Raw genomic sequence first — 27,911 nt, 5'->3', positions numbered from 1 at the left:
CAGGATGACCTGAACCCTTTAGGGTCTACAGGTGAACTGAGGATAAGGAAATGAGAGAAAAACACTCAGACACTCAGACATGACGTCTCTGTGTTTAACTTGACCTGCTCCAATCAGAGAGCAGCTGCTGATGACTCATCAGTTGCTAGGAAGCAACTGTTAGAGTTTCCCAGCATCGGAAGCAGGCAGCAGCGCCCCCTGCTGGGAGGATCTATGTGATCATTTATGTGTTAAACTTTAAATGTTTCACAGATTAAAGTTTCAGCTTCTCTGTTTCTGTCAGAGTGAAGGAGAAACAGGTCAGTTTATTTAGTTTATTTAAAAACTCATTAAAATTAAAATGATCTTAATGAGTTTTTCTATCATTTCAGACAAATAATAAACCAAACAGAACCAGCTGAACTGGACCTGGGAACCTGGATCAGAACATTTAGAGGTGAACTATGAACATGAACCAGTTCATTAGAACCTGAACTGGTTCTGGTTCAGGGGAACTGGACCAGAACAGACAGTTCACAGAACTGGGTCAGGAGAACCCAGGACTAACAGAACCTCAGACCAGAACCGGTCCATTACAGAACTGATTAATGTTTTTATTCTTGGACCCAGCAGAACTCGTCCTCTGGTTCTGGTTCTGTAGAACAGCTTCAGGGTTCTCCAGTCCAATCAGAACCGCTCCTGTCCAGAACCTCAGCTTGGACCCGGTCAGCCTCTGTTTACTGATCTGTTAATAAAGTTAACTGGTAAACACTCTGCTGACCTTTGACCTCTGAACACCCAATCACAGCAGGCCGAGCCGGGTCACCCTGCAGAACTCAGCCCGACCCGATCAGAGCAGTTCTGGTTCTGATCAGAAAGCAGCCGGGTCCAAACTGAAGGTAAGAACTGAGATGATTCAGGTTAAAACAGAAGGAGAATGTTTCCCCCTGCTGGTCAGGAGGAGGAACTGCTGCTGCTGGGAGGGCAGAGACCAGAACCAGAACCTGTCTGACTGGACCCTGACAGTCTGATTGGTTCTGCCGTGGTTCTGTAGACGCAGAGCTGGACCGGATCAGAACCGTGCTGGTCCAGCTGTGAGGACAGATTATAATAATCCTAAATTCTACCAGATAATCTGAACCTGAACAGATTATTGGATCATTAAGAGAACCACCAGAACCAGAACCGGGTTTGTCTCATCAGCTGCTGATTGATGATCTATAGACTTTTGATAGGTATTTTTGAACCTTCATTAAAAGAATCAGACAACGTATATGAATTTCATGACCAAGCTTTTGCAAAAGGAGAAGTCTCAGCAAACTGCTCCTCCGAGCCGTTCACTGAGCGTCTGAAGACCTTTGGTTACAGCTTGTCTTTTATTATCAAGCAAAAACAGGGAGGATAGGTAAGGAAGACAGCAGAGACAAAATATATTACTGCACACAGACAGTTTCTAAAACAGGGAGTATTCCGGTTAAGAAGGCAGCTGCACACATAATTTAAGGTCTGGGAAACAGAGATAACTGTTTCACATGAAGATGAACAGGCAGATGAGCCTCCAGGTCAGTTTATACACACAGAAGGAAGAGAACACTTTAACCTGAAAATCACAATAATCTATAACAACATAATGTTGGGTTAATGATGTAAAGTAATAATAAATGTTGAATGTTATAAATGTAACAATGATAACAACAAAGAAAAATCCTAACAACTTTTATAATAGAACCGTTAATGATGAATCGTGTTCTGATCTCTACCTGATCTAGATCTGTTCTCCAGGTTCTACTTGATGTTAGAGATAAAAACCTGATCAATAATCAATATCAGCCGTTTCCTTTTCTCTACTAGAGCAGGTTACATTAACCTGGTGACCTTATGACCTCCTGCTGACAGAATCAGATAATCTATGATTATTGATCTAACATAAAGACCATCAGCAGACGGATCAGAACCACCTGAACCGGGTCCACATCACCAGAACCTCCTCAGGCTGAAGCTGCAGCTGTCAGCCAATCAGGGCTCAGCCTCAGGATGATGTCATCATGAAGAAGGAGAGATGATCTCCTGTCCTGAACTTTGACCTCAGCCAGCTGACCTGGTGCTTCTCAGTGTCCAATCAGAGGACAGACAGGTGTCACCTGGACAGACTGGACCAGGAGTGTCAGAACCAGAACCAGATGGAGAAACTTTTACTGATCTGGTTCAGATCCGACCCACAGCATGACGGAGCAGCAGACTGAGACAGATTCATGGTTGACCTTTGACCCCTACATGATTCACCAGACTGTCCACCAGGTGAAACATGGAGGACCTGATCAGAACCTTCTGTTCTGTTCTCTCCCTGCAGTGCATCATGGGAACTCTGACGGCTCACCTGACTCAGGTAATTCCCTGCAGATCTTAGCCCCGCCCCGTCTGTCCTGTAACCATGGTAACATCTCTCTCTAGTCTGATGATGAAGCTGCAGCCCAGAGGGAGGAGCTTAGCATGGAGGAGGCGGGGCCTGTTGGTGACGTCACAGGGTGGATGCTGAGGCTTCGCCATGGTAACAGGAGAGGCTGTGTGCTGATAGGTGTGTGTGGGGGCGTGGCCTTTACTGCAGGTAAGACCAGAGAGATCACCTGGTCAGAGCACCTGGTCACGTGACTGACATGTTATCCTCTACCAGCGTTCCTATTGGCCCTCGCTGTGCTCAGTGGGCGGGGCCTCTGCTCCCAAAGGGCGGGGCTAGAGCAGCCAGGGGGCGGGGCTACCAGACCTGCAGACGGAGGGGCGGAGCTTTACCTGGGAGAGCTGAGGGAGATGATGAGGAGGCTGCTGCAGGACGAAGATCTGCTCAGCACCGTCAGGTAGAGAGGGTTACCATGGTAACAGCAGGCCATCTCTGTTCCTGGCCCCTGATTGGCCGTCTCTGTTCCAGCCGGGTCAGCAGAGCGCATCACCCTCCCGGCTCCTCAGAGGGAACGGTTCTGGCCTCAGAGGTTCTGGGTCGGTTCAGGAAGCTGCAGATGGATCACACCTGGACTGAGTCGCTGGACGCCACGCTGCAGGTACCTGACAGGTGAGACAGAGGGGGCGGGGCTTATGATGGTTGGTCTGTTGGGCTCACCTGTCTGCAGTCGACCTGCAACTTCAGAACCAATCTGATCCAGTTCCTCCAGGTTTATCTCATCATGCTGACTTTATGACTCACTGGATCAGAACCGACTGACTTTGACTGGACATTCAGAGACACTGAGACAATCAGAACCAACAGGATGTTTCATTGTAACCTATTGAAGAAGCTCAGGTTCCCTGGAGGCTCACAGACTGAAGCTTCTACAGGTCTCAACCCGTCCACAGAACCGGTCCTTCCAGTTTCTGCAGCTTCAGCAGAAACTCATACAGATCTAGAACCACCTGGTTCCTCTTTCCATAAAACAAAAACTTCCTTTATTCTAAGTCAGAACAGAAAGTTTTCAAAGGTCAAGTTTAAGGTTTTACCCAACAGACTCCAGTACCAGCCGTCCACCAATCCTCTGGACTTGGTACGGTTGCCATGGTGACAGGACATCCCTTCAGGTTCTAGATCAGTGGTCCCCAAACTACGGCCCGCGGGCTGGATCCGGCCCGCCTCCACATTTGGTCCGGCCCCCTGAACAATACCAGAGAGCGTTCAGATTTTTTTTCATATACTGGGTTTTCTGGACTATAAGCCGCTTATATGTGGATTTTTCTTCAACCACCAGGGGGCTCTTTAGCAGGAAGTGAATCACTGGACGTCAAAATTGGACATAAAAGAAGAAAGTGCTCATTAAAACGGAATTAGATTTTAATAGGGAATTGAAATTTGAGAATGTTGTTGATCAGTTAAACAGCATTGAGGGGAAAAGAAGATTTTTAATTTTTTTAAATACTGGGATCATTATGAGAATTTGAGGTACAGATATTAGGATCCAGTAGATGGCAGTAGTGCAACAATAAAGGACCCAAGCTGCCGTTGAAATCTAAAGAAGAAGAAGAAGAAGAAGGTGCCTATTTTCATTTAGCACATGCTAGTAGCAACACGAAGGATCGGCATTTTCACTGTTACAGTTTCTTTTCAGAAACTACCGTAATCAGTTAAATCTAAACTTGGAAACTTTTTCATTTTCAACCCTAATAAATGTGATATTCAGTTGACCTGTTATGACTCAGATTTTGGCTGTCTGCCCCCCTCTGCTGCATCGCTGTGGAAAACCTGGAGCGGCAGAGAAATCTGAGGCTTATATGTGCATGTTTACTGGTTTTAAAAAAACACTTTGGAGTTGTGGTTTATAGTTTGCAAAATACGGACTATAATCCTTCCTGGATTTTTTCTGTGAAGAACCCAGAGAGGGTTATTTGATTGTCCCTTCTGGAAAACAATACATTTTTACATTTGGGCTCCTGCAATCGTCACTTTTTCTGTTACAAACTGACTCGGCCTCCAGCAGAGAAGGGAAAAGTTATGTGGCCCTCAGAGGGAAAGGTTTGGGGACCCCTGGTGTAGATGGACCCACTAACTGATTGGGTCGGTCCGGATCACTGAGGTTCTCCTGATGTTGGTCGAAGGTTTCATGGAGGTTCTGCAGGGTTCCCACAGGTATTTAGAAAAACATTCCAGGACTTTCCCAGGACTCTCCAGGACCTGCAGTATAATTTCCATGACCTATTGACCCAGGTTCCACAGGTTCATGAAGAAAAGTTTATGAATGAAAGATCAACGGATCCAAGTTGAACCATAGTGATCATGTAGAAGTGGAGGAAGGAAACATGAAGCCACAGAGATCATTAGGAATCAATAAGAGACTTTAAAATCCTGAGAGTTTATAAATCACTGAACGGTTTAGCACCACGATACATTAAAGATCTGTTATTGCTGTACCAACCATCTGGTTCTGGTTCTGCTCTGCATCCACAGAACCAAACGAGGAGAAGCAGCATTCAGCTTCTATGCACCACAAATCTGGAACAAACTTCCAGAAAACTGTAAAACAGCTGCAACACTGAGAGCCTTTAAATCCAGACTAAAACCCTGCTGGAGTTGTGATTGAGTCTAATTTCTTAACATACATGCAGAACACCAAGGAGAACAGGAATCAGTTCAATCAGTTTATTTTAAACACAAAATAATGATCAACAATCAGGTCCTGGGGAAAAGCTGCAATCAGGATCACAGGATCACCGGAGAGTAGGAACAGAGAGATGGTGAGTTAAGGGGTCATGGGAAATGGCAGAACAGAATAAATGGACTGGTCTGACTTTAGTAGGTCTTGTCTGGGGGGAGATCACTGTGGGTACCAGGTTGAGTTCAGGTGGAGGGTTGCTGCTTGATAGACGGAGAGGCTGAGGGGGAGGGCGGACAGGTAAGCTTTGGATCAGAGGAGGTGAGGAGAGAGAGTCTGCAGTCGGGGTTGTCCAAAAGGGGTTTGATGACTGTGGAGGTGTCAGTGGAGCTGAGGCAACCAGTGGGTAACATCCACAGTGTCACAAGGCATCACCTGAGGAGGAGGCACACAGAGAAACCACCAGATGTCTATGAAGGAAGATAACAGTGAGTAACAGAGGGCTGGTGCACCAAATACTGGCTAACACTCTGGCACTGAAGTGTCAGCAGCACCCTGCTCATATACTCCTCCAGATGATGTGATTGATTGCAGCTGTTCAGGATCCAGGGAACACAGACAACAGCCTCCAGGTAGGAAACAGTCTCTTGGCACCCTCTGGTGGTAAAAGAGGGGAATACCATCAAAAGGACCATTCCAACCACCTGGTTAGTGTTTTATTTCAAACATGATCAATAATATAATCACTGTTCACGGTCAGATTCTGTTTTTATGATTCACATCTAGTTTGTCGCTCCGTTCTACATCCCGGTTCTCTGGTTTCTGAGTTTTGCACAAAATGCGCATCGTTCTTTTTCCCCCTATGCGGTGCGGAGCGTCAGGAAGCGTATCGATGGAGAGAAGCAGACTGACATAAGCTTTTTAAAACAGAAAAAATCTGCCAAAAATTCTGATGATTGAAATTCAAAAATGGTGTGGTACCATTTCATACCAGACCACTTACAGCTCCGGTGTTAACGCTATAAAATGAACGCTCTCTATCATGGTATCACTATGGAGGGATTTTTTTAATTATTATTATTTAAATGGGTTCATTTTTCAGAGGGATACACAGTGAGGGTATCGTGATTTTAGTAATTACATGTTTATAAGAGCGATTTTCTGTTGTCCTTCCATAAAAATGTGCAGCTTTCAGACAAACATTAAAACACTTTTTAATATAATTTGCTGCTTTGACATGATCACAGAACTGACAAAGCATATGTACAAAAATCCTCTATAAAACATAAAATATTTGAAAATCAGACACCAGACGAAGTGAATCACAGCAATGTCATCAGCTGCTGAGATGCTGAACTGATGCGGTGAAGCTACCAGTAGCAGGAGCGGAGCTACAAGCTACAAACACTGAATAGAAGAAGAGCTGCCATCCATACAGTTGCAGCCAGGCATGATTTAATGTTACACAATACAGTTTTAGGAAGTTGCTCAAAGTCTAAACTGGTATTGTTGTGCATTGAAGGTGTAAAGTTTACCAAATGCTTCCCAAAAGAATCTCAGCGCCCCCATTTTGGAAACATTTCTGCCACCGCCCCCTGCCATCTTCTGAACGCCCCCCAGGGGGCGGTACCGCCCAAAGGTTACGGTTGTAAGAGCATTGTTCATAGCTTACACTGTCTTTTGTTTGTCTTTGTACACAGCTCTTACAGTGAAACTCTGGGTTTACTTCAATAAACCTGTTCATCAGTAAAACCAAAATCCTCGCTATGTTGCAGTACCTGAAAATAACATGAGAGGGCAGGCTTTCTCCCTTTTTTCTTGTATACATTTATAACTTCAAAACAGAACACAGTGCAGCAGATAGAGCGGCTGCTCCCGCCGTCTTTTATCCACCACCTTTTCTTTTTGTTACGTCTTTTATCTCTTAAAATGACTCCACAAACTGTCACTATTGCTTCTACATCATCATCTGTGTTTGGTCATTCTAAATTCCCGTTATGTTGGGGGTTTTACTGGATCATCCTCTGGAATCGCGATGTTTGTGACTGGAATCGGTTCGTGTTGCTCCTGCCTTGAGGCTGAACATGAACCGATCGAACCTGTTGGACTTTTATCAGCTCTGTGGTCTCAGAGGTTTGGAGAATCGGCCGACATTCTTAAATCTTTCCGTCTAAACCAGACTTAAGACTCACAAGCTCTACTCATCTCCTCTCGACCACTGCCCAAACGCTCTGACTCTGGTCGCTATGGTAACGTTTACATATCCCTTCAAAATAAGATACAGATGCGCCACAAAAACGAGCATTTTACTTTCGTTAAAATTTTAACTCACTATAATGACTAACGGAGCCCTGAGCTTGTTTCTCTACATCAAGACGGTCCCACCTGGGAGTGAAGGAGACAATGACACCCGAAGTGTTGCTTATATCCACAGCCTGCTTGGTCTCTACATGTGAAGCAGTTTGAAGCTTCATTGCCTCATTAGCAGCCGGTCGCCATGTTACACAGCAGCTTGTAATGTTTGACTCACCTACCGGTCCGGGATAAATCCATCCTCCTGTCTCTTCTCTGGGCCTTTTCCCCTTTGCAAAGAAACTTTCCAAAGACACCTGATCTGTTTCTTACTCATTTTGCTGCTTGTGGGCTCAGTGTTGGCGCGCAAGTAACCGAGAGAATCTGGTGAAAGGATTTTCAAAATAAAAGATCCTCCAGACTCAAATAATACATAAAACAGAAATATTTAATTATTTCTTGTGCAGCCCGGTACCAATTGGTCCACGGACCGGGGGTTGGGGACCACTGGTCTAGCCAATCTCTATGCATGGATCATTTTTTAAAGACTCCCATAAAATAGTCTATTGCTGCAGCGGACGTCCCACTCCATGACAGGTAAGGTAAAGCAATTTTATTTATATAGCACATTTTCAGCAACAAGGCAATTCAAAGTGCTTTACATGAATTAAAAGGAAATACAAATAAAATTTCAAACCAAAGGAAAGAGCACAATAGGGCAAATGGCAACATTCAGACAAAACAAAGACATGAGTGAAGGCGGTGACATCACAGGGCCATGAAACCATGTTGCTCAGCCTCCCGGCAGAAGTCCAATAAGGTGTTATCTAGGATTGTCCTTGGGAGCGCTCAGCTCCCAGCTGCATGGATAACAGGAAGGGTTGAGGAGGGAAGAGCGTTGTGTTTACATATCTTCAAGGAGATTGGAAATATGCAGCCCTTCCAAGGCCATATGGGGAAAGCCAATTCAGATACAGAATGTCTTAGGTCGGGCAGATTATAAATTTCAATCTTCCCTAAAGTCTCTCCGATACATCTCAGTTCCCAATCATCCAAATTAGTTTGGTCGTTCCACTGAGCCGAAACCAGCAACTTCTCCAAGATCGATTTCAACCTGTTAGTGAGTTTTAGAGTCCACAGCTGGGCTGCGAGTCTCAGCAAGACTCACATCCAACTTGCATCTCTGTCCACACCAACAGTCTGAGTGTTCACTAGTTCAGCCAAATCTGTCACAAATTTGTCGATAATCCAGGAATCCACAAGCTCCAAACAGCAGAAATCCTGTTATTATGGATAAATCCAGGTGAATCCCACCAGATGTGTCCCCGCAGGACAAGAGGCTCTCCTGGGCCCAGACTTCGTCGAAAATTTGATCCATTGCATTGAGAGATCGGTAGACCAGATCCATAATTTGTAGATTTGGAGGATGTGCAAAGAAAGGCTCCAAAAATATAGAAAAAGACAAAAACAGAGCAAACATGGCAGGCAAGGGCAGAGAGGGAGCAGAGGGAAAAAGCGTTCGCCTTCACAGAGAGCAAAAGAGAAAAGCAGAACGACGCGCCGTGGTGGGCGCCCCTTATTTTGACTTCTGAAATGTGGCAACCCTAAACTAACTTCAACACAATTAAAAATACAACAAGGCTCATTGTGATGCAGTCTGCAATGAAAAACATAATCTTTCAGGAACTAAATTGATTCTCCACATATGCAGTATATTTCCATTTAAACTCCAAGAATACATCTTTGAAAGGACATAGCCTTGAAGTTAGCCAAGTTAGCTAACTGGCATCAAAAAAGGCAGAAAAATCCAGGCCACCTTTACACACAGCATTAAAACGAAGCTACACTTACAGGACGGGTTACATTAAGTCTCATGTCTCTGAAACATGCATGGCCAGAAGGCTGATTTTTAATCTTAGTGGTTAACTTTTAATGCTAGGCAGGAGCTAAAGCTAATGTGACTTACCATCTATATGTGACCTTGGGTACAGCTTTAGATCCTCTTTTTACCAGATCACTCAGATAAGTTTGCAAAGATGGACAGAGGCACTGCTGCAGATTACAAACAGTTTATTGAATTCACAAATGTTTCGTGTACAATAATAGTCAATTTATTTTATTATACCAAATGACCACACTAAAGGCGGAAGTCTATGCTGGCCCTGGGATCCTTATAGCTGAATAATTAAAACTAGATAAAAATTTGACTGTTTGGGGGAGGAGTAATAAGAAAACACAAATACACCTAAATACACCCAAGTGTTCCCCAACAAAAGCACACTCACAAAAATCCCTAGTGAATACAAAAGAAAAGAAAAAAAGAAACTCCCCTTCCACTAGTCTCCTCAATATAAATAAAACAGCCTAGGACCCAGGGACAGCATAGGTCCCAGTTTAAAACAAGTCAGCGGGCTACAATAGAAAGTCCCTTTCCCTAAACAAACCCCCAAAAAAGAAAAATTCTTTTTAATCAACAATAAACATCTAAAAATAAGTAAACTGACACAAAAGAAAAATTGAAATCAAAACAAATCAAGAACTGAAACAGTAGCAGGCCAACCTACACACAAAAGAAATCAAGTTAAACAAGAACATTAACCAGCCAGATAAATCATGAGAAACGGCCCTTACCTTCTCTAAAGTGAAACCAGTAAATGTTGCTCTTGACGTCACACTCTAAGGTGCGTTTCCTACAACAATCAGTGGCAGAATCAGACAAATTCTAAACTCACTCCACGATCGATGTTAAACATACCTGTGCACAAGTTCTCAGCCTGCATCTGATCATCTCAGCGATCTACCTGCTTTTAAATGCAAATGCTGATTACCTGTCTCCCTAACAAGCCAGCTGCGCTCTGTCACAGCATCTTCCATATATGGGCAAGAGGAAGAGGGCGCAGCAGCACATTCAGGGGAAACAATATGCCCCGGCTACAATCTACCCCAGCTTTTTGTGTTGACGGCCCGTCAATATACAGATTTTCTAACACCATGGTCGAAAAATGTCAGCCACACTACCAGCACTAGTGATCTGAGAGACTGTAGCCCCTTCTGCCCTACCTCTTGGCCTCTCTGGAAGGTGATGGGGGTTTGAATGATAACCAGCCGTTTTCCTTGTTGTCCTTCGGAGGGGACCCAAACTTTCTCTGGTCTCTTGAAGAGCAACTGTAGGGACAGATGGAGGGAGGACGGGGGGAGTACATTGATTTTCAGCCATCTGAACCGTAGAGGCCGATGCCTCCACACCCGTTGATCGAGTTACCACATAGACAAAATCCAGCTCCTCGTCCACATCCTCTTCCCTAGTGTTGGAAACGTCCTTGCCTCTCTTAGGCTCTTGGGGCCAGAGTCCCACAGGGACTGGTTTCAACATCAAACGGTGCACTGTCCTCAGCCTCTGACGGTTATCCAAGGGTGCAACAGTGTACACAGAACCTCCAGGAGTTGGAGCTTTAATCACAGTATGGATGATGGGATTCCATACATCCTGGATCTTACTCCTCCCTTTACTACTGTGGTCTTGAACATAGACCAATTCATTTTCGGACAATTCACTAGTCAGACCTCCAGCATCATGACGCTCCTTCCGACGGTCAGCAGCCATTTTCAGGCGATCTCGAGCACCATCAAAAGCAACCTGGAGTCGGTGCCTATGTTCTCGCACCCAGTCCTCCACTCTCCCCTCCCGGATCTCTGGGACCCTTCCAAGGAGAAAATCGACAGGTAAACATGGCTCTTGGCCAAACATCAAAAGGTAAGGAGACTCACCCGTGGACTGATGGACTGTGGTGTTGTAGGAATACAGAACTTGAGGCAAATAATGAGGCCACTGTCCCTTCTTCTCAATAGGTAGAGTTCGCAGCAAATCATGCAATGTTCGATTAAATCTTTCACATTGCCCGTTACCTTCAGGATGGTACGGGGTGGTACGAGTCTTCTGCACTCCATACAGCTCACACAACTGGTGGATCAATGCGCTTTCAAAATTCCGGCCCTGATCGGAGTGTAGTCTTGCTGGGACACCAAACTTGTAGAACCAGTCCTGTACGAGAACTTTAGCAACAGTAGAGGCCCTCTGGTCTTTGGTTGCTACAGCCTGGGTAAATTTGGAAAACACATCAGTCATAATGAGAACATTTTCCTTACCATCTTGTGATTGTTCCAGCAAGGTGAAATCTATTGCCAAGACTTGGTTTGGTCTTGAGGCCAACAAATGGCCCATGGCTGTCCGTGCCTGGGGGCGTGTCGCTTTGGCCAAGGTGCAACGTTCACATTGTTGGCACCAGTCTCTAATCTCCTTGTGCATCATAGGCCAGTAGCACCGCTCCCTAATGAGCTCAGTGGTCCGCTCCACTCCCTGATGTCCATGACTTTGGTGAAGCTGCCTCATCACCTCCTCCTTCAAGGAATCGGGCAGCAGCAACTGATGAATATCCTCACCCCCATCAGGACGTTGTGTACAGCGATACAACAGGCCATTCAGCTGGACCACCTTGCTCCACTGTTGAAGCAGCTCCAGGACTTTTGGGGAGAGACTGGCCCTCTCTGCTTTATCTGGACGTCTCTGTGCCCTCCATGACTTTAGAAAAGCACTTATAGTAGGATCAGCTTCTTGGAGTGCAATGATGTCCTCAGGGGCATGAGCAGGGAACACAGACACTGCAGCTTGGAGCACGTGTTGGGTTACATCTAGACAGCTCGGCTGCTTCATCAAGGGAACCAAGGTCCCAGGCAGAGGAATATCAGCCTCCGTTACAGCTGGTGGCTTCCTCGAAAGGGCATCCGCATTCACATTTGACCGGGCTGATCTATAACGGATAGAAAAGTTAAAATCTGCCAACTGTGCTGCCCAACGCTGTTCAGTTGCCCCCAATTTAGCTGTATTTAAATGGCTGAGGGGATTATTATCAGTCCATACAATACATTGCTGACCCAGCAAATAGTCTCGAAATTTCTCCGTCATAGCCCACTTTAGTGCAAGGAACTCTAACTTCATGGAACTATAGTTGGACATGTTCCTCTCAGTTGGTCTGAGTCCTCGGCTAGCGAAGGCAACGGGGCGGATCCTTCCTTCTTGCTCCTGAGAGAGCACTGCCCCTAGGCCGTGGCAACTGGCATCTATTTCAAGGATAAATGGCAAAGAAAAATTTGCATATGCCAAAACAGGCGCATCAATCAACCTGATTTTCAACTGACTGAAGCCCTGTTCACAGTCTTCTGACCAGTGGGCACCCAACTGCTGTTGTCGCTGACGACCTTGTGTCCTCTGCATCTCGGCAACCAGTCGATGGAGTGGTGCTGCCAATTTGGCAAATCCTTCAACAAATCGTCTGTAATAGCTGGCGAACCCCAGGAAGGATCTCAGCTGTGAAACTGTGGTGGGACGAGGCCAGTCCTTTACAGCAGAGATTTTATCTGGGTCTGTGGACACCCCATGGCTGGAAATAACATGACCAAGGTATTTGACCTCCTTTTTAAAGAAAGCACATTTATCGAGCTTCACTTTTAATCCCTCCTGTTTCAAACGGTCTAGCACAGCTTCCAAACGTTGCAGATGTTCATCGACTGAAGAAGAGAAAACCACAACATCATCCAAATATAACAACAAAGACTGACAATGTTGGGACCCAAACATTCGCTTCATTAATTGCTGAAATGTACTAGGGGCATTGCACAGACCAAATGGCATTCTATTAAATTCAAACAAACCAAACGGTGTACAGAAAGCAGTCTTCATCCTATCAGGTTCAGCCACTGGCACTTGATTATATCCACTTGCTAGGTCAAGCGTGGAAAACCACACAGCCCCAGACAGAGCATCCAAGGACTCCTCTATTCTAGGTAGAGGGAAGGCATCACGGCGGGTCTTACTGTTGAGTTGTCTATAATCAATACACAGGCGTATACTCCCATCCTTCTTCTTGACAATTACAACTGGGGAGGCATAGGGGCTACTGCTCTCACGAATCACCTGGCTATCCAACAGCTGCCGAATGTGGGTCTTTACAGCCTCATATTCTGAGGGCGGAATCCTCCTGAACCTCTGACGTACTGGAGCATCATCTAGCAAAGGTATTTCATGGGTTATCAGATCTGTACAACCCAAATCACCCTCATGAGCAGAGAACACATCCACATATTTCCTTAAGACCTAACTTTCCCTTGTTCTGTATAAGTCAAAGCTGACAAATCCAATGCTGATAATGGGTCTGACAAAGGTGCAACAGAACTGAGCTGGGAAGAAATGGTGGCTTGCACTGGGCCAACCACTTCTGTAACACCTCCTGGGAGACTGACAATGTTAGTAGGGCCTAAAGTCCCTATTGGAGTATGTGGATAAAGAACCACATCCACCTGACCTACATTAACAATAGGGATGCGAGTAACCCCCCTAACCACCGTCACCAGTGCTGGGGACACCAACACCCCTGCTGGGAGGCAACTTTTATTAATAAGTGGTTCAAAGAGCCCAGATTCTATAGAGTCAAATGCCGCTCGAGAACAGGTAGCATCAACAACCCTTATAGTGCCAGCAGGCACACTAACTGGCCTGCGACCCCTTAACCGGACCATACCCATTTTAGGGCAAACAGTTTGTACTGGAACACTTTGACAATGTTGAAAGGCCATGTGCCATGAAGATCCAGCCTGACTGATCGTGGGTAACTCAAACAAAGCAGCACCATGTTGTTTAAAGAGCTCATTATAACATTCTCTAATAACATTCATACCCAATACACCTGGTACTGTAGACTGAGGGGAATGTTCCACAGGGTCCTTCACAACCAGAACACCACGTCTGGGTACCACCCTGCCCAACACCTCTACATCAGTTTCAAAATAGCCAACATAAGGGATGCTAAGCCCATTGGCTGCATGAAGCTCAAGCCAAGAGCAGGCCTGCAAAGGGGCCTGACAATGTTGGTTAAAGAAGCTCTGTGTAACTGTTGTTACCGTGGAACCAGTATCCAAAAGACACTGAAGTGGAACATCCCCCATTTTCACCAGTACAGTGGGACACTGGCCAACCAAAGGTGACCCTGAGCATTTGTTTTCAAGACCATTTGAGCCATGACTGCTCCCTTCTGAATTGTGGCTCGGCAAAACAGAAGGAGCTAGTTTCCCGCCTGCTGATAAGCAGTTGCAGCCTCCCTTTGTAATGGAGTTGAATGCTGTGGGGCAGGATTCACCCTCTGTTGGTTACAGTTTCTGGCTATATGACCAGGTTTCTGGCAGCGCCTGCAAATAACAGGGGTGGTTCTGTTCAGAGGTGGAAACCTTGAGGTAGATTGCAACAACAATACATTTTGAGAGAGCAGATTAATCTGTTCCTGTTGCTTTAACAGCATTTCCTTTATTTCTGACAAATCAGAAGCCCTTGAAACAACCTCTAAATGTGGGCTACTACTTTGCACAATATGATGGTACAGAGTAGCTTCTTTTTCTGACTTCAGCTGGTTGTCCTTCCTGTTCCCACCTAATTGCTTCCTTCCTAATGTCCAAAAGTGTAAACTCTGGGTTCTCTCTAATGAGCTTTTTGAGTTCCCTACGTAAAGTAGGATCAAGAACATGTTCAGCAAACTGGTCTCTCAAAAGCACAGCATCATTAGCAACAGCATTTGGTGCATTGGCAGTAATCTTTTCCATTAAACAAAACAGTGCATGAGAAAACTCCTTTAATGATTCACCCTCCTCCTGTCTTCTAGAAAAAAAATCTTCCTGCAAAGTTACATAAGACTTAGCACAACCATACAATTCTTTCAAAATGGCAAAAATGCGTTCAGGGTCCTCTCTTTCAGCCCGGGGTCTATATCGAATCTCCTCCTTGGCTTCACCTTCCAGGTGATCAAATACAAAATAGGCTTGGTCTAGAGGAGATGGATGTCTGGCCCGTACACTGGATCGAACCTCCTCTATCCAATCCATAACCCCAATCCCAACATTACCTCTGAAAACAGGACATTTACGTTCCCTTGGGATGTAAAAGAGCCGCTCCATTACAGGCACTTCCGCTGCAGAGACAGGTTGGGGACAGTTCCCTCTCACACCACTAGATGTAGATGGTAAAGAGTCTTGATCAGTCACAAACTTTTCCTTAAGTTCTTGGTTCTCTGCCTGAAGGTGGTGAATCATGTCCTTCAGCTCCTGAAGTTGCTCTTCCATGGCTCCACAACGCAGAGTTCCTCTCACGTTCCACCACAGATCAACTGGACTCTGTCCCCCGCCGAACCTGCTACTGTTTCAGTTAAAAAAAAAAAAAAAAAAGGAAAGTCAACTACTCCTACCTAGCCCTATCCAACTCAATGAAACAAACCCTGCAAGCATGTGCCAGTGCCTTACAAGTCCTGCCAACAACGCCAGATTGTGACCTTGTGTACAGCTTTAGATCCTCTTTTTACCAGATCACTCAGGTAAGTTTGTAAAGATGGACAGAGGCACTGCTGCAGATTACAGACAGTTTATTGAATTCACAAATGTTTCATGTACAATAATAGTCAATTTATTTTATTATACCAAATGACCACACATAAAGGCGGAAGTCTATGCTGGCCCTGGGATCCTTATAGCTGAATAATTAAAACTAGATAAAAATTTGACTGTTTGGGGGAGGAATAATAAGAAAACACAAATACAACTAAATACACCTAAGTGTTCCCCAACAAAAGCACACTCACACAAAAATCCCTAGTGAATACAAAGGAAAAGAAAAAAAAGAAACTCCCCTTCCACTAGTCTCAATATAAAAACAGCCTAGGACCCAGGGACAGCATAGGTCCCAGTTTAAAACAAGTCAGCGGGCTGCAATAGAAAGTCCCTTTCCCTAAACAAACCCCCCCCCCAAAAAAAGAAAAGGTCTTTTTAATCAACAACAAACATCTAAAAATAAGTAAACTGACACAAAAGAAAAATTGAAATCAAAACAAATCAAGAACTGAAACAGTAGCAGGCCAACCTACACACAAAAGAAATCAAGTTAGACAAGAACATTAACCAGCCAGATAAATCATAAGAAACGGCCCTTACCTTCTCTAAAGTGAAACCAGTAAATGTTGCTCTTGACGTCACTCTCTAAAGTGCGTTTCCTACAACAATCAGTGGCAGAATCAGACAAATTCTAAACTCACTCCACGATTGATGTTAAACATACCTGTGCACAAGTTCTCAGCCTGCATCTGATCATCTCAGCGATCTACCCGCTTTTAAATGCAAATGCTGATTACCTGTCTCCCTAACAAGCCAGCTGCGCTCTGTCACAGCATCTTCCATATATGGGCAAGAGGAAGAGGGCGCAGCAGCACATTCAGGGGAAACAATATGCCCCGGCTACATATAACACAGCGGAGTTAATAAGCAAATTTAGATTATTGTCTTACCAAAATAACTCAAGGCCAGGTGTGGTTGAGGTTAGGTCCCAGAAAACAGAAACAACTTGGTAAAACTGAAGATCCTTGATGCTGTAGTCCAAAAGGAAATGTACTTGGAGCTGTATGACATCATCTGTTTTGGACCCTGATGCAGCGCGCTGATTGGCCCATTTGAATTCAGGCGCCTTAAAGTAAAGCACTCCAGACTTCAGGGGGGAAATCGTTTTATATGCTGTTAAAATCGTTCAGTTTTATTGTTATACAAAATATTATTTAAGTATGAATGAATAGAAAAGACATCAGATTACTATTTTAATGCTGTTGAGATCAGAAGACACCGTATTTTCCGGACTATAGGCTGCTACTTTTTTCCCACGTTTTGAACCATGTGGATTGTAGCCCTGTGCAGCTTTTCTGTGTATTTTTCTTCAACCACCAGGGGGCTCTCTAGCAGGAAATGAATCATTGGAAGTCAAAATTGTAAATCAAACAAGAACGCGCTAATTTTCATTTAGAACAACCACATGCTAGCAGCAGGTACGACAGAGAAATGTTTTCAAACTCATATGATGCAGCTTTTAAGTTGAGGGCTGTCGATCTGGCAGCACAGGAGGGAAACAGAGCTATTGCACGTAAACTTGAAACCATGGTTCAGCTTTGGAGACGGAGAACTGCGTCCTTAATATATCCCTCTGCTGGGTCCTTATGGGACACCGAGAGCGGCAGAGATACCAGCGGCCTGCAGCCCGGTGCGGCTTACAGTGTGATGCACTCTATTGTCTGGAAAATATGTATATTTTAATCAGTAATGTAGGCAGCTAGCTGAAGGTTAACTTTGAATTGCAAAGCTCATGAATTTATGAGCTAAACAGGATGTATATTTAAAGTTACACACCTTGCCCCTCCAGGTCCTTCCCCAGCTCCCTCCACCTGGTGGATTCTGCAGGTCGGGTCTCTGAACAGATTCCTCTGAACCCGTCTGATTACTGTCCCTACAGCGCCACAGGAAACTACACGGTAGGAGCACAGGAAGTGCTGGTCTCCATGGTAACCACAGACCCACTCACCTGTCTGTCCACAGGGGGGTGTGGTCTACGCCCACTATGGCCGTCCAGAGGACTTCAACTGGCTGAGGAGCGTCGGCGTGTCGGCGGCCGGTCACCTGGTGGTGATGCGGGTTGGGGGCGGAGTCAGCTTCGCCGAGAAGGTCTGGTTGGCCGAGAGGAACGGAGGGGGCGGAGCTCTGATCTACCCTGACCCCGCCGACCTGCCGCAGGACCCCCGGCGCCTGGGACTGAACGCTCACACCGCCGTGTCCGAACACGTAACGGAGAGAAAACCTGAGAGACTCCTGAACACACTAGAACTAACCTCAGACTCACCTGAGCTCCTGACCTATCAGCTCCTCTCCCTGCAGGTCCACCTGGGCTCAGGTGACCCCTTCACCCCCGGCTTCCCGTCCTTCAATCTCTCCCGGTTCCCCCCCATCCCATCCTCCGGCCTCCCGCTGATCCCAGCGCTGCCAATCACCGCTACTGTAGCTGCCAAGCTGCTCAGGTAGGACCCGCCTCCTCAGTTAGGCCCCGCCCCTCAGGTGTTCAGCTGCTACCTGTCTCTGCTCCTCAGCCAGCTGTCAGGTCCTCCTTGTCCACCATCTTGGAGAGGGCGGCTGCCGTACGTCCGCTGCGTTCTCGGTCCAGACTTCGGTTCTGGTCGGAGAGTCCGGCTGTCGGTCCAGAACCTGATGACTCCGGTTCTGCTGAACAACATCTTCTCCTCCCTGGAGGGCCGAGAGCCAGGTACGCTCTGACATCATCACCGCCGCCAGCTGAAGCTCCAGGTGTAAACCAGTGACCTCTGACCCAGACCAGTACGTCATACTGGGAGCCCAGCGAGACTCTCTGGGTCCAGGAGCCGTGAAGTCAGGAGTCGGAACCGCCATCCTGCTGGAGCTGGCCAGAACCTTCAGCACCATGGTGAAGAACGGTAAGAACACCTGGACAGGTGGACTTCCTGTCCCTGACTCACCTGGACAGGTGGACTTCCTGTCTCTGACTCACCTGGACAGGTGGACTTCCTGTCTCTGACTCACCTGGACAGGTGGACTTCCTGTCTCTGACTCACCTGGACAGGTGGACTTCCTGTCTCTGACTCACCTGGACAGGTGAACTTCCTGTCCCTGACTCACCTGGACAGGTGGACTTCCTGTCTCCGACTCACCTGGACAGGTGGACTTCCTGTCCCTGACTCACCTGGACAGGTGGACTTCCTGTCTCTGACTCACCTGGACAGGTGAACTTCCTGTCCCTGACTCACCTGGACAGGTGGACTTCCTGTCCCTGACTCACCTGGACAGGTGGACTTCCTGTCTCTGACTCACCTGGACAGGTGAACCTCTTGTTCCTATTGATGGTTCCAGGTTTCAGTCCGCGGCGCAGTCTGCTCTTCGTCAGCTGGGACGCCGGAGACTTCGGGAACGTCGGAGCGACGGAATGGCTCGAGGTTTTTTCCAGAATGCCTTTCGACCTGCTGCTGACCTGAACTCTGCCTGACTGTGACCTCTGACCCCCAGGGTTACCTGTCCATGCTGCACCTGAAGGCCGTGGCCTACTTCAGTCTGGATCAGGCCATTATGGGTAAACTCAGCCAATCAGAACGCTCCGTGTTCCTCTCAGCCAATCAGAGCTAACAGGATGTGTTGTTCACCAGGTGATGATCACCTGTCGGCCTCCACCAGTCCTCTGCTGGTCGACCTGCTGGACGCCGCCATCAGACAGGTGAACAGAGGAAACGGTTCCTCTGATGTCGGGTTCAGTTTAAATGGTTGAATTTAAAAACCAGAGTCATGATGATTAATGGTCTCGGCTCTAACAGGTTTGGTTTTACAGTGTTTGGTCCTTAAACACATGAACTGATTTCACTCACCAGACAGGAAATCTAAAAAAAATTTAGTTCAGACAAACAAACGTGAGGAGAAACGATGATAAGGCTTTGACATCCAGAGACTCTCTGGTCTGTTGGGTCAATGGGTGGCGGATCCTCTCTGTGTTTTCCTTCCATTCAGCTGAATTCATCCCAAGGAAACGTCACATTGTGATATCTGGTCTAGAGCCGTTTCAGTAATCGTCCTTAAGATCCTCAGAAGGAGGAAACCGAGGGATCCACAGGGATCCACATGATCTGTACCTGGACTCCTTCAGTTCTTGATCTGTTCAGATCAGAAATGTTGGTTTGATTCATCAAACCAACATTTTGATGATAGCTAATAAGAGCTATCTTATTAGCTCGTCTAATAAGATAGAAAGACTCAGATAATTAACCTGTCATTTACACATATACAATGAAAGAAAATAGTTATAAAAAGTGCAAATAACGTATTTGCACAGGGCCAAAGATTCAGTCCCAGATCTTGGGACTGAATCTAATGAACATCTTGTTCCTCAGCTTCAGCAGAGCTGAGCAGCTGCTGAGGGGATTCAGGGACTTGATTGGTTTGGAGCAGAGATGCAGCTGAAAGTAGCAGGATGGCAGCTTTCAGGCAACACCCCTGGTCTATAGAGCTTTGGAGTTGACGTCACAGGATATGACGTTTTCGTCGCTCGGCGCCATGTTTGGGGTCCACAGACCAGGAAAACATTTTTCCGGCGTTTTCGTCGTGTTAGCGCTGTATTCTCCTCTTCCACAATGCTGAAAATCAGTTTTAAACAAAGTGGGCTATATCGCGAAAAGCTTCTCCCAGAAGCCAAGAAACGCTACATGGAAAAAACAGCGAAAATTGGACATAACGACCCATTTGAGATAAAAAATTGGAGCAGAAACCCTGATCATTTACCTCATTTGACATTCCCAGACATATTCACATACCTGGTCTGTGGTGTCAGTGCTTACACCGCGAATCAGTTCAAGAATTATAAGTCAATGGAGGCACATGTCCAGTTTACGAATGGCTGGGTACATGATTTGGACATTTTTACCCCACCTGATTGCGAATACGTTGTGGTTCGAACAAAGGTAAGTTCTGAGCTCCTTAATTTTATGTACATTCTTAAAGTACATTATTTTACAGTCAAACAGAATGTTTCTTGGTATGAGTACTATAAAGTGTGAACACGTTATTATTAAAGTACTAATTGATTTGCGAAGTTCCAAGTTTGAATTAAATTACGGCAATTCCACTGCATTTTTAATTCCTTTGAGCTCGTCTAATAAGATAGACTCAGATAATTAACCTGTCATTTACACATATACAATGAAAGAAAATAGTTATAAAAAGTGCAAATAACGTATGAAGTATATGCAGCTGCTAGAGATAAATCGGCACTTCTCGTTTGTAACTCATAATCTCTTTGAAATGACAATGTCACGGTTATTCTTCAATAATAAAATGTTGATTGGAATAATAGATGGTACAACTACCTCTAGGTTCACATGTATACATTGCGTGTGTGTGTGTGTATATATATATATGCTCATTCATTTCAATTGTGTGTTTGCAGGTTATGCACTCTCAGAGACTCTCTGAGCCACCGTTAACACCGTGGGTCATGCTGAGCATCACTGGCACTGTTGAGTGTGCACATTGCACTTGCATGGCAGGGGTAGCAGAGACCTGCACCCATATAGGTGCCCTACTTTTTAAGGTGGAAGCAACAGTGAGGATACGAGGCACAAAAACTGTTACAGATGAGCCAGCCTACTGGATATTACCTGGCAATCTGAAGAAGATTCACGCAGAAGTTGGCCATAAAATTGACTATAGTACTTCAGCTTCTCAAAAAAAGATACTTGACCAAAATATCCTTGCTGAAGTCTCAACACCAGCCAGAAGAAGCCGTCCGCAAAAAAGAAAAATCCCACCTGCAAATCTGGAAGATTTGGGTCCTCTGCTTGACACACTATTAGAGCACGCCAAAGCTGTTGGTTTGTCAGGAATGGAGAAGTATTACACATTATTCACACACACAGAAGAGCAGTCAGTTAAGTTACCTCTGTCACTTGCCTCTCTGTACAACAAAAACATCCACTCCCATGATTTGTCAACTCTTTTGCTGTGCTGTGAAAAATACAAAAGTGCTGCAATAGTGACTGATGAGCAGGCAGAAGCTATTGAAAAGCACACAAGACTGCAGCACAAGTGTTCTGCCTGGTATGAATGTCGAGCTGGACGAATTACAGCATCCTCTATGCATGCTGTATTTGCCACCAGTTTGGAAAGCCCAGCGCTTACAGTTGTAAAACAGGTGTGCAACCCAGGCAACACCATGTCTACTGTACAAACAAAATGGGGTGTGAATCATGAGGTTGATGCACAAAGGGCCTACATTAAATTAAGAGCTTGTCACAAAAATCTAAAAGTTAAAAAGTGTGGTTTCATCATAAACACTGACTTCCCTGAACTTGGAGCTTCTCCTGATGGACTCACAACATGTGACTGCTGTGGTAATGGCTGCCTGGAGATAAAGTGTCCTTACAAATACAGGACATCCTGCATCCAGGAGGCAGTGGATGCAAACGACAAAAACTTTTGCCTTCAGCTGTCTGGCAGTGAACTTCACCTGAAGAAACATCATCCATACTATACACAGGTACAAACTGAGATTTTTGTGACATAATCAAACCACTGTGACCTTGTTGTGTGGACCCAGAAAGACATGGCTGTTGTCCGTGTCTTTCCAGATCAGGAATTCTGGGAACCACGTCTACAAAAAGCACAAAGCTTCTTTAAAAATATTTGCCTTCCAGAACTTGTAGGTAGATATTTCTCAGAGCACACCTGTACTCCAGCTTCAAGGGAGACATAGTCTAACAATCTTGTCAAGAAGCATGTAAATCATGCTGCTAGACTAATATTTGCACTTTTTTTCTCTAGCAATTTTTCTCTGATGGTCGGCACATTCGTTACCTGTAATGTTCACTTACATGTTACATGTCCACTGAAAAATGTCCAATAAAACTAATATTTAAAATGTGACTATTTCATATTTTTCACTCTGAAATGTTTTAAATACACGTTGAATGTTTAAATATGGGCTCTTTCATGTGGTTATATTGTTTACATTGTTTACCGCAAAATGTCTGATTATATAAGTATTTAATCAAAAAATGTTTATCTAAAAATCTAATCTACTTCATGTATATTATATTAAATATTTTCAAATTTTACTTAGACTGTGATGAAGTTCATCAACTGTTTACATGCAACTTCAAGTGCTTGAATCAAAAATCTTATCAATGTTTACCAGATCAATTTATGAAATAAGAGAAAACAATCCCTTCCATGTTATTATTCAAATCTACACATATTTCCATAGAAAATCATGAATGGAACAAATACAAATTTCTTTTTTACTATATGTATTTTACACAGCAGTGCTAACTGTACAAATATTTCAACACTATCATGAATGGAACAAATACAATTTTGTTTTTTTCTATCTACATTTTACATAAAACAGTACTAACCATACAAATATGTCAAAAGAATAAATGCAGAAAATCTTTTTTCAATCTGCATTTTAATTAATATCAGTGGAGCATTGGAGTTTCATATTCACATGTACAGGTTTCATTTTCATTAGGTTTCACAACCACACTAGAACACATGTTCACCAAGCAGCAGCACACAAACACAATCTTGTCAAGAAGTGTCACCTCTTCACCCTCACATGTAAGCAGCAACCTAATTGGTATAGTTCTGTGTAACAGTTTGTACTTGTTCCTCATGCAGCCAATCACTCTTTCCACATGAATTCTGAGGTGAGCTACAGCTCGCGAGTCTTCGACATCTTTAGCATCCAGTTGACATCTCCCTTTAGTGAATGATGGCATTTTGACCTCAGCACACATCATTCCTACACTGTCCTTAATATCAAAGCCTCTGTCTGCTAACACAATGTCTCCAGGTAATAAATTGGAGAGAAGGCCACAGTTTTCTGTAATGTGCTTTGTCTGAAGTACGTCCACCCCATCCCTTAGAAATAAAAGAAATCTACCCATGTGGTGTTATACCAATAAGGTATTTCATAGTGTGTCTTCCTTTGTACCGGGAGAAGGATTGTGCACGTGCTTTTAAATTTGAGGGTCTTTCTGTGCCTAATTCAAAACAGTCAACAATAATTGCTACATGTTTTCCAAATGTTTCCAAAAACTGAGGAGGCATTGTGGCTTGTAAACAATGCCTCTCAGGCCAGCTTACCATGGGCTTAAGGCGTGCATACAACACATCAAGGGTGTCAGCAAAGACAGTCGACAGAGTTTTGTGTGACACACTGAAAAGATGGCAAAGATGCAGAACAGGTAAATCAAGTCTTAGACGCATTAGTGTAAGTACAACCATTTGAAACTGTGAAGTCTTTTTTGATTCTGACAGAAAAGGCCTAATAGTGTTAAACAATGATAATAAAATGACAAAGCAAGGAAGTCCTGTATAATATTTTACTTTTTTTGTGTCATCCTTAAAAAAAATCTGTGTCCAGCTGTTTTTTATTCAGCTCTGACCTGAGCTTCCTGTTCTCCTGTAACAAGCAATTTATTTCTTCTCTTCTCTCTTCACACAAGTGACATTCGATTTGTTGCCTTTTTGATGCTAGTTCATGTTCCTCGTCAGAGTCTGCAGCCTTGCTGAACTCCTCTCCTGGGGTTTCCTCCACAGCCTCTCGAACTCGCTCCTCTTCCATTGCCTCAACTACTGTGTTTTACCTCTTCTGGTGTTTCTGATGCAGTCTCTGTAACTTGCTCCGGTTCTTGTTTTTCTACCATGGTCTTTGCTGCCTGGCCTTCATCTGCGCTGCTGTATCGCCTCTTTAAATAACACATGTCGGTCCGATGTTGTGGCGTTTATCTCGCAGTGACCCATGTTTAGCGTTGGAACCCAGTCTGGATTGAGCTCATCGTATGACGGCTTGCCTTTAAGAGAACAAATCGGAACACACATCAGTATTAATACTGTGAATTATAACACTAGAAAACTTAAATAGTTTACTTGACAATAGTGGAATAACCCCGATGTCCACTAACAAAACTCGGACTACGCTACTTAAAAATATTAGCTCGATCTACTTAAATTAACTCGACATAAACTGAACACAAGAACACCCGGAAAAAATCATAGCAAAAAAATTATGACTTAAAAACAAAGCAAATTTAGACACTCACCAGAAATGAAATGTCTGGAGCAAACTCGTAGGTTTCTTGAGATGTTGGAGAAGGTAATATCAGAACGTCTTACCGCTGATACCCAGGCCATTCGTCGCCTTTTTGTTAGCTCAGATACCTTAGCCCCCTCGCGTTGTTTCCAGGCAGGAAAAGTGTAAAATGAAAGTCCATTTTCTATCTTTGTACAGCTGCGGTCGCGTGACCTAACATTACACCCAATAACACAGCAAGTTCGAACCATTGCTAACTTAGATTCTAAAAATCTGCGAGAATGTCGAGATGTCGCTTTTGCCAGTTACGTTTGTGAACCCCTAAGATGGATGGCGCCGGTGACCCTCCGACTAGGGAAGTGACGTCACGCTCCAAAGCTCTATAATGAGTCTAGAGTGTAGTTCCATATGCAGCCAGCAGGTGTCTCCGGTTCCTGGGTTTCTGCAGGTGGAGCATCCCAAACATGCAGGTCAGACCATCTACAGCCAGGCTGAGAGAGACGGAGGCAGCTGGAGGATGTGAGGAACCAATCAGAGCTCTAGTCCTCTGGACAAGATGGCCGACAGGATAGCTACAGGCTAACTGCTACGTCTTTCCTCAGCATGAAACCACTCTACCTGAACAGCGGCGCCTACAGCTTCACTGCGTTCGCTGGAGTTCCTGCCATGGAGCTCAGGTTCACTGAGGTAAGGTTCTGTAACGGACGGGTTGGGCCAGAAAGGCCCGGTTCTGATGGCTCAGAGCAGTAATGGCCGTCAGATCATTGAAACAGAGCTAGAACCAGTAAAACCAGCAGAACCAGCAGGACCAGTAGAACCATTAAAACCAGTAAAACTAGTTCTACCAGTAGAACAAGTAGAACCATCAGAACCAGTCTCATCCCAGCTCGTCCTCCTGTCTCTCCTCGTCCTCCAGGACAGATCCTATCCGTTCCTCAACACTCCGCTGGACACCGTCCCTCGCCTCCAGGAGGTGCTGGGGGGTCGTCTGGGGGTCACTGGGCGGAGCCTGGCGGAGCTGGTGGGGGAGATGGTGCTGCGGTTGGTCCATGACCACATCCTGCCTCTACGCATCACTTCCTACGCTCAGACGGTGCTGCAGCTCAGCGCTCAGCTCAACAAGCACTCAGCTGAGCTGCAGGTAGGTGCAGGGGGACGGGTGGAGGATGGATGGAGGACAGGGTTAGGGAGGACACCTGATGGTAGTGTCCATCAGGTGTCCCTCAGCCGGTCTCTGTCCTCTCAGTCCAGAGGCGTCTCCCCCCAGTGGCTCTTCAGCGCCAGAGGAGATTACAGCCGGGCGGCAGAGACTCTGCAGAGAGCCATCGACTACAGCGACCTGCACGACCCGAACACGGCCCGGTTCTACAACACCAGGATCATGAAGGTACCGGCAGCTGTTAGAACATGCTTTTATCTTGACTTGTCTCTGAGTTACTTTAGTTGTGTTTATGTTTAATGTGCTTTGAAAGGCTCCAAGTTATCCTGTCACTTCCTGTTTAGCCCCATCTATGTTGTACTGCAGTTGTCCACTAGGGGCAGTGAGAGCGAGTTGCTCCTTCTGTTCTGAAGCAGAAGAAGTTGATCCTGTTGGTATAAAGTGAACCTGATGAAAGTCTGAGGCTCATTGAGAAATGAGAACTGAAAACTGAGTTTATCAGTCGTTACCCAGACAGAGACTCAGCATCATGACAGTTTATCAGCAGTTCATCACACAGACAGATGTCTGACCTCTGACCTTTCCCCATCTGCCTCCAGGTGGAGTACTACTTCCTGTCTCAGTACGTGTCGGCCATGGAGACGCCGTTCCGTCATGTGATCCATGGGCGGGGCAACCACACTCTGAGCGCGCTCACTGAGCATCTGACCCTGCTGACCTCTGACCCCGGACGCTTCGACGAGAACCGCTTCAGACGGCAGCTGGCTCTGTTCACCTGGACGCTGCAGGGGGCGGCCAACGCTCTGAACGGGGACGTGTGGAGCATCCGACACACACACAGCTACACACACACTAAGAGATAATACACACACACAGCTACACACACACTAAGAGATAATACACACACACAGCTACACACACACTAAGAGATAATACACACACACACCTAGACACAGTGATGGAGACACAACACACACACACTGATAGAAAACACACACCTAGACACACACACACAGTGTGAACAGTGGTGACCTGCTCCCTCTGGATCATGTGACCAGTTGATCCTCCCAGTCGTTTCCTTCCTTCAGTCTTTAGTGTCTCTGAGGTTCAACAGGTTCAGTGAAAACCAAGAACATCTGCTGAGTTTCTGTTGATTAAATATTCATGAAGCTTCACTCAGATGATCTCAGATACATAAATAAACATCTGTATCATTCAGTGATCGGGTTTTAGTTCCATGTTGGTGTGAAGTTGTTCTGTTTTAAAACATTAAAGTTTGTGACTGAAATCTCCTGAGTTGTCAGCAGAAAACATCCAGACTGTAAAAATAATAAAAGTTCATGGAGATGAAGAACAAACTGAATAATCAAAGAAACTTTTGATGAAAACGATCCAGAGTTCTGGTGTTAATGAAACATGCAGATTGAGACGACGAGGCATTTGGCTACCCTAACACTAACCCTGTATCACCATGACAACCTGAGCAGAGCTAGTGTTAGAGCTACTGCTAGCAGAGCTACTGCTAGCAGAGCTAGTGTTAGCAGAGCCACTATTAGCAGAGCTAATGCTAGCAGAGACAGTGTTAGCAGAGCTACTGCTAGCAGAGCTAGTGTTAGCATAGCTGATGTTAGCAGAGCCACTATTAGCAAAGCTAGTGCTAGCAGAGACAGTTTTAGCAGAGCTACTGCTAGCAGAGACAGTGTTAGCAGAGCTACTGATAGCAGAGCTAGTGATAGCAGAGCTAGTGTTAGCATACCTAATGTTAGCAGAGCCACTATTAGCAAAGCTACTGCTAGCAGAGCTAGTGTTAGCAGAGACAGTGTTAGCAGAGCTACTGATAGCAGAGCTAGTGATAGCAGAGCTAGTGTTAGCATAGCTCATGTTAGCAGAGCCACTATTAGCA

General features: G+C 45.3%; 2 protein-coding genes and 2 pseudogenes across 3 annotated transcripts; 2 read left to right on the top strand and 2 right to left on the bottom strand.

Moving 5' to 3' along the window:
* Positions 1-561: 561 nt before the first annotated feature.
* Positions 562-27,399, top strand: tfr2 (transferrin receptor 2). 2 transcript variants are annotated; one of them, XM_088015579.1, is made up of 19 exons: positions 562-878; positions 2,330-2,365; positions 2,431-2,584; positions 2,651-2,831; positions 2,903-3,043; positions 17,614-17,722; positions 17,787-18,029; positions 18,123-18,262; positions 18,332-18,504; positions 18,572-18,691; positions 19,125-19,207; positions 19,278-19,341; positions 19,415-19,482; positions 25,298-25,368; positions 25,452-25,536; positions 25,766-25,990; positions 26,096-26,236; positions 26,608-26,846; positions 26,919-27,399. In XM_088015579.1, exons 2-19 carry the CDS (start codon positions 2,336-2,338, stop codon positions 26,932-26,934), a joined length of 2,283 nt encoding a protein of 760 aa, XP_087871705.1. In that variant the 5' UTR covers positions 562-878; positions 2,330-2,335; the 3' UTR covers positions 26,935-27,399. The 2 variants fall into 2 exon arrangements, with proteins under 2 accessions (XP_087871705.1, XP_087871704.1); XM_088015578.1 differs by lacking the exon at positions 26,919-27,399 and having other exon boundaries at positions 26,608-26,887.
* Positions 14,745-16,493, bottom strand: LOC148154455 (uncharacterized). Its single transcript, XM_088015965.1, has 2 exons — positions 16,365-16,493; positions 14,745-15,781 (listed from the first exon to the last, which is right to left on the bottom strand). Exon 2 carries the CDS (start codon positions 15,501-15,503, stop codon positions 14,745-14,747), a length of 759 nt encoding a protein of 252 aa, XP_087872091.1. The 5' UTR covers positions 15,504-15,781; positions 16,365-16,493.
* On the top strand, positions 20,839-22,676 carry LOC148154454 (uncharacterized; annotated as a pseudogene).
* LOC148154453 (uncharacterized) lies at positions 23,231-24,582 on the bottom strand (annotated as a pseudogene).
* Positions 27,400-27,911: the final 512 nt, after the last annotated feature.

The sequence above is a fragment of the Poecilia mexicana genome, unplaced genomic scaffold, assembly GCF_051168715.1.
Source record: "Poecilia mexicana isolate PSO_F unplaced genomic scaffold, ASM5116871v1 scaffold_18, whole genome shotgun sequence".
Lineage (NCBI taxonomy): Eukaryota > Metazoa > Chordata > Actinopteri > Cyprinodontiformes > Poeciliidae > Poecilia > Poecilia mexicana.
This window is presented reverse-complemented; position numbering and strand designations above follow the sequence as displayed.

Coding starts and splice junctions, on each gene's coding strand:
- tfr2 (XM_088015578.1), top strand. CDS start 2,336: ATGGGAACTCTGACGGCTCACCTGACTCAG. Junction 2,832..2,902: donor GATCTGCTCAGCACCGTCAG/GTAGAGAGGGTT, acceptor TCTCTGTTCCAG/CCGGGTCAGCAGAGCGCATC. Junction 26,237..26,607: donor ACAACACCAGGATCATGAAG/GTACCGGCAGCT, acceptor ATCTGCCTCCAG/GTGGAGTACTACTTCCTGTC.
- LOC148154455 (XM_088015965.1), bottom strand. CDS start 15,503: ATGGAAGAGCAACTTCAGGAGCTGAAGGACATGATTCACCACCTTCAG.